The following is a 13025-nucleotide window of genomic DNA, read 5'->3' on the forward strand; positions in this document are numbered from 1 at the left end:
ACACATTACTGCTTATGTAAAAATAAATTAAAAGTATATATATCCACATGCTGAAAGAACTACATTGTAATATGAAAGCATGTGTTTCATTGAATGGGAAACTATCAGAAGAGATCACGGTTGACAATGGTGTCATGCAAGGTGATGTACCTGCCCCAACACTCTTCTCAATATATTTTGCGGTTGTACTTGCCCATGCTTTTCAGGAGTGTGACACTGGATTTGGCTTGAGGTTCAGAATCACTGGTTGAGTGTTCAATCTGAGGAGATTTAATACCTGATCTAAAACCTTCCAAACATTTGTACATGAGTTGTTATATGCTAATAATGCTGACCTTGTTGCTCGTGCTGAAGAGGACATGCAGTTGCTTATCAGCAGATTTTCAGCAGCATGCTCTTCCTTAGGTTTCACTGTAAGCTTGAAGAAGACCAAGGTGATGTTTACTCCACCAATGAGTGTTCTGTACCGCAAACCTAACATTTATATTGATGGCATCAGATTAGGTGTCGTTGATACATTTGTTTACTTTTGTAGCACTTGATCGAGTGATGGTTCGCTGGGTTCTGAGATACATGCTCATATCCAGAAGGCTTCTGTTGTTTTTTGCAAGTTGAAAAAGTGGTTATGCGTGACAGATGTGTTCCTTATCCAATTAAAGCAGCAGTTTATCAGACATGTGTGCTAACCACCCTATTATACTCATCAGAAACGTGGATCATTTAGCAACACCAACTGAAATGGTTTGAAAGATTCCATCAGAGCTGCTTAAGAAGGATCCTTAAAATAAAATGGCAATCAATGACACCAGATACTGTTATACTTCAGAAAGCGGGTGGTCCAAGTATTGGAAGCATGATAACCAACAATCAGATGCGCTGGGCTGGATACATTGTCCGTATGGATGACTGCAGATTACCAAAGCAGCTGTTCTATGGTGAGCTGGCGGGTAGCAAGTGCTTACAGCACAAACCAAGGAAGAGATTCAGGGAATGTTTCAAAAACAATCTTAAGAAGCTTTGCATAAATGTTGAAAGATGTTAGATGAACTGGGGGATGGGGTTGGTAGTGCGGTTTTTGTTGGGCAGGACAGCAATCATCTGCAAAGATGAAGCAATCATCATCATATATATATATATATATATATATATATATGAGCAAACAGTTAATAAAATATGTTAAAAAACACTTTGAAATGAGTTAAAAACATATTTAATCTGAAAAGGAAACACTAGATAAATGAATAGTGCTTAATCCGCGGAGTTTCGAAGAAATACTCTCATTCTCATCAGAGGGTAGGAATTAGCAAAATGCGGGATCGGATTTTGCATGCAGAAGTATTTGATGAAACAACAAGTAAGTCAAAGATCTTACTTGAAAACAAAATAAGTTAAGCAGAGGGAATATGGTAAAGAAAAAGGTGATTACACATGAATGGATAGTCTGGTGGAAGATAAAAAATTAATTTTACCGTCACTGGATTTTTTAACATATTTTATTAACTGTTTGCTCATATTATAAGCTCTATTTCCTATTTGGTTTTATCGAGCTTTTATATCTGGCTGAGATAATTTTATAAATATTAATTCTTTAATATTTATAATTTACTTTAATTTTACCATCTTGGATCATTTTGGTAAATTCAATTGTAATTTTCATTTTATATATATATATATATATATATATATATATATATATATATATATATATATATATATATATATATATACTAGCAGGGGTGCCCGGCGTTGCTCGAGTGTTTGGAGGTGTATGCTGTGCAAAAAAAGCAAAAAAACAAAAAAAATGGTTAATTTTTTAAAACTTTGACCCCTATTATGACCCCTTAAAATTTATAGTTTCGGGCTCAAATCACTTTATTAAGTTAGATCCAGGTTCAAGGAACCTATATCTAAAATTTCAAGTGTCTAGACCCAAAATTGTCGGAGGAGTTTGGTAGAGTTCTTAAAGGTCAAATCGTTGAAATTTGACCCCTTAACAGCCAAATTTCTGGCTGACACCCGTCACATCGATTTTCCCAAATCTCAGTACCCGGTATTTCAAATTTCGAGTCTATAGACTAAAAATTGACAGAGTTATTGCGTAGGGAAATGTACACAGACAGACAGCAGACAGACAGACACGTTCACTTTTATAGATATATATATATATATATATATATATATATAAATATGATATTTGTGTGTGTGTGGGATAGACTCCAAAATGAATTAATCGATCATAATAAATGCTAGGCATAAGGGTAGATAATGTGAGCTATATTTAGTTTTATGCAACAGGGGTTGGAAGCCCTTCATAAAAATTTAAATACCTTGGTTTGACTGCAGAATCTTTGGTGAAATCACTGCTTGAATCCAAGTGTCATAGCTGAAATGGTGTACTGTTGTTAAGCATCATTCATTTCAAATTAATCAGATGATTATTGTTGGTATTCATTTCCCTGATATCTTTCCAGTCAGAATTCTTTCTAGAAATACATCAGGGACTTATGGGAGAGACCACTTGAAGGTTGCCAACATCACTAAATGAAAATGCCTCTGTGGAATGAACTGCATTTGAACTTGATGCACCTCAGTTGTCAGATTATGTCGTTAATTACTTAACCAGCATTAACTTGCAGCAGTTGTTGCCCTGTGATCAATGCAAGTCTACTGGACAATGATGTAACCTACTGCTTTGTAGTTTCCGAGGAAAAGTGAAACAGACTAAGAGAAATATAATATAGATTAAAATTATAATGTTTCGAATTATTTTTTACAAATTTTCATTTAAATTTAATGAATTTGTTTTCATATTTTTTACAGCAATATTAATATGGTTAAGTCTTTTGAAAACAATTTCCCTAACGAGTCATTGGCTGTTGTCCTTGCCAAATATTCTCTTCCGATTCGAATGAGTGAATACCGAGACGCTCTTGACACTTCTCAAAAACAGGTAAGCAAAATCAGATTGTCATTAACAAGATGCATGTACGATCAGGTTGCCTCTGCTTTATCGTTATTTTCATGGCAAGTGTTGTCTGAGTTCTAATCTATGGTCCCCCCCTCAGCAAACTTTCACGAGAAACACTCGTCTAGCTGAAACCACTATCAATAATTTCCTCCACTCTTTATCCATACCTAAACCTAAATGTAGATTCCATGAACAAAGCTTCTTTCTTAGAACTGTCTTCCATTTACTTTGCTTTCTAGCTGATTACAATATGGTAATCTTCAAGTCCAATGTAAACAAGTTCTTGATGAGCCGTTCCCCTTAAGTAACCCAATTTACCAAATTTACACTACTAACTATGATATTGTCCCATTGACTACTGTACACTCTTTAACCCTTATCCTCGAGAAGCCTTTGGGCCTTGATAAGTGGTTACTCCTATGTAAAAGAAAAAAAACAAACAAAAAAAAACGAAAGTTCAATCCGTTCTTTTTAAAGCTCAGGCAAACAATGTAAAAAACAACATAATACAGTGTCTCAAAATCAACCATCTATATTGAAATATAAATTAGCAATAAAATGGATGGTTGGATAAACCTAGCTATTAATTGGCTCCTTTTTTTGTGGACTAACAAATCACTGACTATTAAGGCTCAAAGGCCACTCGAGGATAAAGGTTAATAAGTTTGTCAGGTAAGACGATGAGATAACGCTGTGAAAATTGGGATTTGATTGTTTAAGAAAACAAAGAATTTGTTAACATTAGATTTGAAAACGGCAATCTTGTCATCAGCTGAGAAGCATCCTCATCACATTGTGTTCCACGGAAGGACAGTTTTTGGAAAGAAACCTTTTTTGTGGAAATTCCGTTTACTTTTCGGTACACAGAAGAAGAAAAGAAAATTATTTACGGTGGTTAAAGCTAGACATAAAAATTGGAGCTCAGTCGAGCACCTACCATGCAAATAACGATGAAGTAGAGAAAGACTAGCAACCTCTCTTCTGTGAGAAATAGGCTGTTAAGAAGGGAAGAGTATATTCCCCCCCCCCCCCCATCTATTAGATTTTGAAGATGGTTTTGTATTCTGTCAAGTGTAGCAACAGTACTCCATTTTAGGACGTAATGTATTTCTACATGTAAAGGATGACATCAGGGTTTTATGTATCCTTTTTAAATGTATAAGTTACATGTATTTAATATAAATCTGTTGTCATTTTAAAAACTAATAGTTTTCATTTAAATTACCTCCCTTTAAAATTAAAGCACATGATATTTTCAGAAAGGTTTTGATAATTTATCTTTTAATTTAATTAATTACTTTTAATATTAACAAGACTATTACATATATACAAGACAATAAAATTAAAAATGAATAACGAGAAGCATTAATTTATCATTAATTGTTTAAAAATTAGTTATGCAAATTAGGCATACAAATAGTTGTGTTTAACCCATTAATGCCCCAATTTTTTTTTTTTTTTTTAAAGTTAATTGGCTTGGTAATTATGTTTATTTTTGCTTCAAAATATTAGTTGAAATTGTTATCAAATTAATTCTACCTATATTTAGTATACACATAGATATTTAGTGTTAATTAAAAATATTTCTGAAAAAAACTAACTGTTCAATAAATATTAAACATTTTAACGCTCATGGTCCTTAAAAAAGGACCATGGGCGTTAATGGGTTTAGTGTTTGTGCCATATTTTAAAAGGCTATGTTATATTATTAATTTAAATAACAAACGTTTTGATGGTAATATAGGTGTGATAATTAAAAAAATTAAAAAAAAACTTTTACATTTATTCATTTAGATTCATGTTCTCATCATTCTTCTTTATGGTCTTTTTCCATCTGTCAATAAGTTTTTTAATAACATATTCAAAGACTTCCATAGTTTTGACCTAATATCATGATGAAGGATTAAGCTAAACCTTAGATTGCACTAAAGATAGCCTATCTGAGAAATTATGCACCACCCACCATGTTCACCAAAAATTACATCAACAGATTAACCATACTTTTAGAAGTTCCATGGCAAGTGCTCGTCTGAGCTCCAATCTCTGGTCCTCCCTTGCCAGTCTTTCACAAAAAACATCCATCTAGCTGAAACCACTGTCAATAATTTTCCCCATTCTTTATCTGTGCCTAAATCAAAACAAAGATTCCATGAACAAAGTTTCTTTCTTAGAAGTGCATGCCTGTGGAACTCTCTTCCGTTTGCCTGTTTCCTACCTGACTACAACTTGGATGTCTTCAAGTCCAACATAAACAAGTTCCTAATAAACCGCCCCCTTAAGTAAGACACTTTATCAAATCTCCATTACTAATGATTACTATGATATTATCCCATTGATTACTGTACACGCAATAACCCTTATCCCCGAGTAGTTTCTGGGCCTTAATAAGTGATGACTACCATAAAAAATTTTCTGAGTGCATTGAGAAGTCTAAAAATTAGTTTACTTCTTTAGTTGAAAACTTAAAGAATTTTATGAATATGGTGTTAGAAAAACTTTTTTTCATAGAGAAGAATGGTGACAAATTTAATGATTTGCATATTACTTTTTGGCACTTGTACAGTTTAGTCAAGACATTAAAAAATGAAAATATCGAAAAAAGGTTATATTGTACGTATCCGTTTTGGACTGAAGATCTCCGAATAAAAATTTAATTTAATTTGATCAAGTAGTTTTTTTTTTACAACGGAAAAACACGTTCTTATGAGAGCACGTTGAAGGTTTTTTTTTTTTTTTTTTTTTTTTACACACGGTGGTCACCACTTATCAAGGCCCGGAAGCCACTCAGGGATAAGGGTTATTGCAAGTACAGTATGCGTTAGTGTGGAGATTTGAAAGTGTTTACTTAAGGGGGCGGTTCATTAGGAATTTGTTAACGTTGGACTTGAAAACATCCAAGTTGTAGTCAGATGGGAAGCAGGCAGACAGAACAGAGTTCCACAGGCATGCAGTTCTAAGAAAGAAGCTTTGTTCATGGAATCCACGTTTTGATTTAGGCACAGATAAAGAGTGGGGGAAATTTTTCACAGTGGATTCAGCTAGACGGGTCAGCCATTGTGAAATTTGCTGAAGCTGAACAACATGCCACAGGGAGATAACTCAATGTAAAGTGCCGACACTCCCTCCCCATCTTTAATTCTAGCTTTTCTTCCTAAAAGTCAAACCTTTTGCTTGGTATCATAACAAATTGTTTTTTCGTTGTAAAAAAAAAAAACTACTTGATGAAATTAAGTGAAGTTTTTTTTCGGAGAACTTCGTTTCATAACGGATACGGGAAATATAACCTTTTTTCAATATTTTCATTTTTAATGTCTTGACTAAACTGTACAAGTACCATTATTTTTTATGTCTGTCTGTAACAATAATATTGTTAAGCTTAAAAACAGACAGACAGAACTATTGTTACACGATAATATAATAAAAATATAGAGACATAAAAAGAAAGATCATCTCTTCAATCTTTAATAAATCAATTCTATTTCATTTGCCTTTTTTTCATCCTTTGTTTAAATCTGAAACCAACAAAACCCAAAACTATATTCAGTGCATCCTCATTTCAATAAAGATGATTTTGACCAAAGTATATTGCCACCTGAAGTTGGACTCTGTGGTGGTTGGTGGAGCACAGAATCCATGAATAATTGTATTTCTTATAGGAAAACAAATAAAAACAAAAACCTAAAAGGGTACACGAAGGGCTCTTTTGCCTTGGTGGGCAATCAGCTAGGGATGCTGTCTCCATAATAACACTGGTTTCCATCACTTCATTTGTAAAAACCATACAACACATGCCAGCATGTAAAACAGATATTAAACTGATGATGATCATCATCATCATTATTAAAAAAAAAATTCCTAACAGTTTCTGAAATTATCGTACACCAGACTAACTATTGTTTATCTGAATTTTAAGAATGGTAGCAATAAATAATGTTGTATAACTATTTATTTGTTTATCATTATTCATTCTCTCTCTCTCTCTCTCTCTCTCTCTCTCTCTCTCTCTCTCCACACACACACATAATATATATATTTCCCTCAAAACCTCTAGCCTTGATGGAAGAGAGACTAAAACTTGCTAATATGATTTCAAATGATCTGAAATAACAGCAAGGGGAGACTTGATTCCAAACTTTTTAGATTGTTCTCAATGCTTGTCTATAGATTTGGTAAAATAAATATATGTTAAATCATTTCTGTATTTCAGTTGATATATTTAACATATATTTATTTCATCAAATCTATAGATGAGCATTGAGAATAATCTAAGAAGTTTGGAATCAAGTCTCTCCTTGCTGTTATTTCAGATCATTTGAAATCATATTAGCAAGTTTTAATCTCTCCTCCATCAAGGCCAGAGGTTTTAGAGTAAATATCAGATATTTTGTAATTAAAACACAAAACTTTTAGTTTGTAAAAATATAATGATTGGTTGCTTATTTCTAAAAGGTAAAAAAAAAAAAAGTGCCAAAAGTAGGCTCTGGATGAGGGCAAATGTTGCATAGCACACGTCATTACCTTTCTGATGAACCATCATTTGTTGAATTCTACACCAATAGTCGCTGAGATTTGGAACTTACAAAAATGCCAAAAAAGGTGGTGTGTGTGTGTGTGTGTGTGTGTATATATATATATATATATATATATATATATATATATATATATATATATATATACTGGTAGCCAAATTGAATATTGAAATGCTCATATCTTTGGTTCTATGGGACAAAACTACATGACAATTTGCAGGCTTTCTGAAGATTATAATACTATTCTATGGTTAAAATTTTATGACAATTAGTAAAAAAGAACCTATATTTTCAAACTAATGAAATATGATCAAATTTGCCTACATTTGTATATATAGTGTCCTAGCACACCGACTTCAGTTTTGCTGCTTTGGGATGAATTTTACTTAGAGTTTTTTTGCTTGGTTGTTTTTACTGTGGCCTTGCCAGGTTATATATATATATATATATATATATATATATATATATATATATATATATATATATATATATATATATATATATACAAATAATTTTTTTTTTATTCTCTATCCAGAGTCAGAAATGCAAGCTAGTGGTGTGGATGTTGCAACATCAAGTCCTTATACAGCTGCACACATATATATTTCTTTCTCTGCCAACACAAAAGAGTAAGAAAAAGAAACTATCTGATTCTCTCCTGTCATCTACGCCCCTCTCCCAGTGTCTGCTTGGAAGGAGTGTTCCAGATGTTACTATTGATGAAAACTGTGTTCTTGAAAGAACGCAAAGCTCTTCGGACATAGCATCAGGTTTGTTGCAGCTTTATTCAAAAAATAGATTTACTTCATTCACACATTGGCTTTATCATCTCCTTATGTAAGTCTATAAGTTTGGAGATTTAAATATATCACATTAGATAGCGTATAAGCCCTTCCTACTTAATTTTTTCTTAGATTACTGTGGAGTTAAATTAACTATAAGAAATGTAGTGGATCCCAGTGGTGCAAAAAGTGGATATAGCTAGAAATTTCTTCATTTCTTAATTCTCATTATGAGTAATTGCAATGTTATCTCCCTTTATTAGAACTCTTCAATGATGTCACACCAGAGATAAGAATCTTTGGTGTTTGTTTTAGATTAATGATCCTTTAAACCAACTCATTTCTTGTGAAAGCATTATCACATACTTACATGTCATGTTGAAATTAGTATAAATTCAAAAAATTACAAAAAACATGATCCAGTAGAAAAATAATTACAAATAGAAATGGAATTTATTGAATGTCTTAATGTGGAAAATTTCTGCGACCAATTCAGTATGACAAACTGACTCATCTCTCTTGACTTAAACTGACTTATATTAAGGGTCCGTCATTGTGGATAACTATTTGTTGAAAATACACCTAACACATCTTCTACTGGATCATTTTTCATAATTTTTGGAAGACATACTAATTTCGACATGGCACGTAAGTATGTATTTTTACCTGAAATGCGTTGATTTAAAAGATTACCAATCTAATTAAACACCAAATCTTTTTCTTTTGCATAACAACCAACATACCATTAAGACATGTAGAATACAGTTAACAAGAATTCATATGTGAACATAGCATCTTTTCTCTTAATTCCTGGCTTCTCAGTACATCACAGTAATTAACCTATATTGACTGATTAGAGAATTTACATGAAAATCACAATTAAGTTCTTAAAGTTTATATCAGAAACTAATTGTTACATTCAGTTCAAGCATGAAATGTGCTATATATAATGCATTTTGATGTGTGTTGTTTGGAGTGGGTTATATTAAACAATAAGTGTAGATATAAGGAGATGATAGGTTAAAACAAGAGTATGATACTAGAGGCACCCCCACCTGAAATGTTGGTAAGTAAAAAAAAAAAAGAGGAAAAAATATAACAAAAGAAATAGGGTTTATCAGTAGACAATAGAGAGGAATCTGTTCATTGCAGTAGACAAAAGAAACTTGACATGGGATTGTTGGTCAGAGTGGAGCAATGACTGTAACAAAAGAGCCGAACAATAGATGTAGATATATTTAGATTTGGTTAGCAGGTACTTTAGGATATACAATGGGTTTTATGATGTTGAGGAGTGGCTATGGGTTACCAACAGTAGGAATGGTTTATGGGCGGTCTGGAATTTTTACAACTGTCGCTCATGAGTTAGACTTGACAACAGTTGAGAGTTGGGGACAGTTGAACACAGATCGTGGCTCGGGCAGATGGAAAGATGAATTGATCAACGAATTGACAAACACAGTCCCAACAGTAGATGTGAACTTTAACGTTTAGAAAATTAATGATGTCACACACACCCAGAGTCTAACTAATGTACACAGAATGTGTCAGAGTTCGTGTTTTTCTTTTGTTTCTCTGTGTTTTATTTTAATTTTATATCTATGCTTCCTTTGACGGTCCCCAAAGAAAGATCCACAGCACACAACCTTGAGGTCAGCGAGCTGTCAAATGGGGTGAGGGGATAATGTGTGGTCTCACAAGGAATGAACGGAATAGATTAAAATGATGGTTTTCTGATGAAAATAGTGTAGCTAAAGGATAAGCGACAATATCATGATGCCACTTTGAAAACAGGTTAAAGGAATAAGGAAAATAACCCCAAATAAGTCGAACTTGCTAGATTTTAGAAAGCCATTCTTAATATGGGGAGGAGAGGCATTGGAAAAATTAAAATTCACTTAAAAATGAGTTTTTTCATAAAAATAAAACTACTTAATCAATTTACGTATTTTTTTGTGCCACAGGTATGTATATCATACAAATTTGTCTTTATTTTTGTTTTTTTTCCATGAGGGTGGATTCTGGACAAGCACCTAAAAATTAAGTCAAATAAGATTTTACCACAAAATAAAAGGAAATTACCACTAACACTTGCTATGTATACAGATTGATGGCATGAGCATAGTGTCATCTGTAGGCTGCCAAACGAATTAGTCTGGCAGTAGCAAGACTATTATTTTTTTTTCTTTTTCTTTCCAGTAAACAGCGATGAGAGTGTCAACCTGGGCATTCCCCATTCAACCTCACTAGATGTACTCAATCTCAGTGAAGGCCTCAGAGATACCATGTTGAAATACTTGACGCCAGAGGAGTATGAAACCGTTTTGAGGCTTCCTGCTTCTCGTAATACTGAAGACTTAAAGCTTTTTGCCAGGTAAAACCTCAAATTATTAAATTTTAACAATCTATTACAAAATCTATTTGATACAGTAAAATATAAATTCTGTAACGTTAATTCATAACCTACTAATTAATTTTTTTTTTTTGTATTGACCTATACTGAGAAATAAGCCTTTTTTTTTATTTTTGCTCTAATGTGCTTAATTCCAATAATGTTTTTGTAAAAAAATATAATCGTATAAATTAGAAAAAACACCAAATTTAAAAGTTTTCAAATGAAAACTGCAGCAAGTATGGAATCGCAAATCAAGAAAGTGAAATTGGTCATGTTGCTTCTGCGATATTCCTTTGTGTGTTTTTGTTCCAACTTTCTCTAATTTTGTATGAAATTGTTGAACCTTGCTGCTTTCGGTGTCAAGTGTCAAAACCTGCAAGTTAATGAATAGCTGTAACTAACAAGGCGGGCTTCATGCTAATCAGACAATCGCAAAGCATAATCTTAGTAAGCCCTGTGCAGAAGTGCAACTCTCTTAACAAAAAAAAAAAAAAATACAGCAGCAATAATTCCAAATTTTAACTTTAATTTGATGTTTTTTTTTTTAATTTTTTATCCAATATTTTAGATTATTATAAAATATAGAAAAGTGACCCTCCACTCTAAAATCTAAAATAAAACCTAAAAAATTATATAGAATTCTCTTGCAACATAATAAGTAACATGAATTGGAACAAATATCTAGAAGACATTGTTAATGCTGCTGCAAAGAAGGCAGGCTTTTTCTACTGTGCGAGAAAAATATACCTGATATTATACTATATCTCTACAAAGTCATCATTCATCCATGCATGGAATATTGTTACCACATATGGGCCGGTGTATTAACCACTAATTGGACAGAGTAAAAACAAAGTCTCCAAACTGATAGGCCCCATCACTGTAAAGTAGCATCTCTGTGATTGTTTTACAAGTACTTTAATGGAATGTGTTCTGAAGAACGAAATAAAGACTATTATTTTATGTAAAGTTTTTAAATTAAACTGGAATTACGTAAACATTAATCAGAAGGTATTTTTCCTTGGTATATACTGATGTGACATCCGTTAAAGAGAAAACAGAATTAAAAATGGCACAAGTTTTTTTCATTAAACCCAAGAATCTCTGTCAAAATATTTTTACCTGAAATTTTTAAGCGAAAGATTTGGCAAATATGCTGCTACCTCAATGGTCAGACTAAAAAGGGGGAAAAAAAGGAAGTGACTTTTATGTGGATGACCACGTGACTAAATTAACTAATGGTTGATCACTCTATTGTCACATGATCTGGGATTTATGCATTAAGAAAAAGCAATTCCAACATTTTTTTTTCTTTAAAAAATTTCTTTTTATCAATTTTGAAATTAAATTTTTTCAGTGTTTTTACCGAGATGCTTCCAAAGGTAAAAATAAATAGTAAAGTTTAAATATATACTTTTTTGTATTATTGATATTTATATAAAGATTTTTTTATTTATTTATTTATTTTTTTTTTTTTCCAATTTATAATTTCAGTTTGTGTTGTTATTTCGATGGAAGACATCATTTGGAAGAAATTATGTATTATGAAAATCTACGTCGCTCTCAAGTAATTGCGATTTTAGATAATTTTCATGACATTCTTGAAACTTGTACACATGAAGATCCTGCTACGTCTTTTCACAGCAGGTAACATCAATGGGAATATTCTGGATCAAATTACCTGCCCCTTGTTTTCATTTTTTGTTTTCAATTTTTGAAATCAAATTATTGCACATCTATTTACTTTGTAATGTTTTGTGGTTTTGTAAAATAAGAAAGAAAAATAATTAATAATTCCCCCCCCCCCCCCGTTAATTTTTTCTTTCTTTAATGAAAATTTTAAGGAAATCTAGCCATACCAGAAATTGAGATGCATGGGCAGGGCAATAGATTTTTAAATAAATGCATTTCAGGTGAAAATATTACATACTTACATGTCATGTTGAAATTAGTATAAATTCAAAAAATTACGAAAAATCATCCAGTAGAAAAATAATTACAAGTAAAAATAAAATTTATTGAGTTTATCAACTTATAAAGTTTTATTGTATGTTTTGATGTGGAAGAGCTTTCAAAAATCCAGGGGGAGGTAACTGTAATTGTCAATTTGACAATCAAAATACAAAATGTTGGCAAGTATTGTGGATGATATTTTGTAAAGCTAGATCTAGCACATCTTTTACTGGATCATTTTTCATAATTTTTGGAATTTATACTAAACTAATTTCAACATGACACATAAATACATAATAATGTTTTCACCTGAAATGCGTTTGTTTTAAAATCTATTATTCGACGCAAGAATCAAAATTTGTTTTAGTAAGTAATTCATTAAAACTTACTATTAGTTG

The 13025-nt window shown here is 32.1% G+C and overlaps 1 protein-coding gene across 2 annotated transcripts in view; it reads left to right on the top strand.

The window, feature by feature from the left end:
• Positions 1–12413, top strand: part of LOC145295978 (GATOR1 complex protein NPRL3-like) — an 81679-nt gene extending 69266 nt beyond the window's left edge. For both annotated transcript variants that reach the window (XM_080141914.1, XM_080141915.1), the window contains 4 exons: positions 2821–2950; positions 8033–8267; positions 10479–10653; positions 12169–12413. In XM_080141914.1, coding sequence (XP_079998040.1) covers positions 2821–2950; positions 8033–8267; positions 10479–10653; positions 12169–12325 — 697 coding nt within the window. In that variant the 3' untranslated portion in view covers positions 12326–12413. The remainder of the gene's footprint in view (positions 1–2820; positions 2951–8032; positions 8268–10478; positions 10654–12168) is intronic.
• Positions 12414–13025: the final 612 nt, after the last annotated feature.

Source organism: Euprymna scolopes, chromosome 16 (genome assembly GCF_053919585.1).
Source record: "Euprymna scolopes isolate OS-2025 chromosome 16, ASM5391958v1, whole genome shotgun sequence".
Taxonomy (NCBI): Eukaryota; Metazoa; Mollusca; class Cephalopoda; order Sepiida; family Sepiolidae; genus Euprymna; species Euprymna scolopes.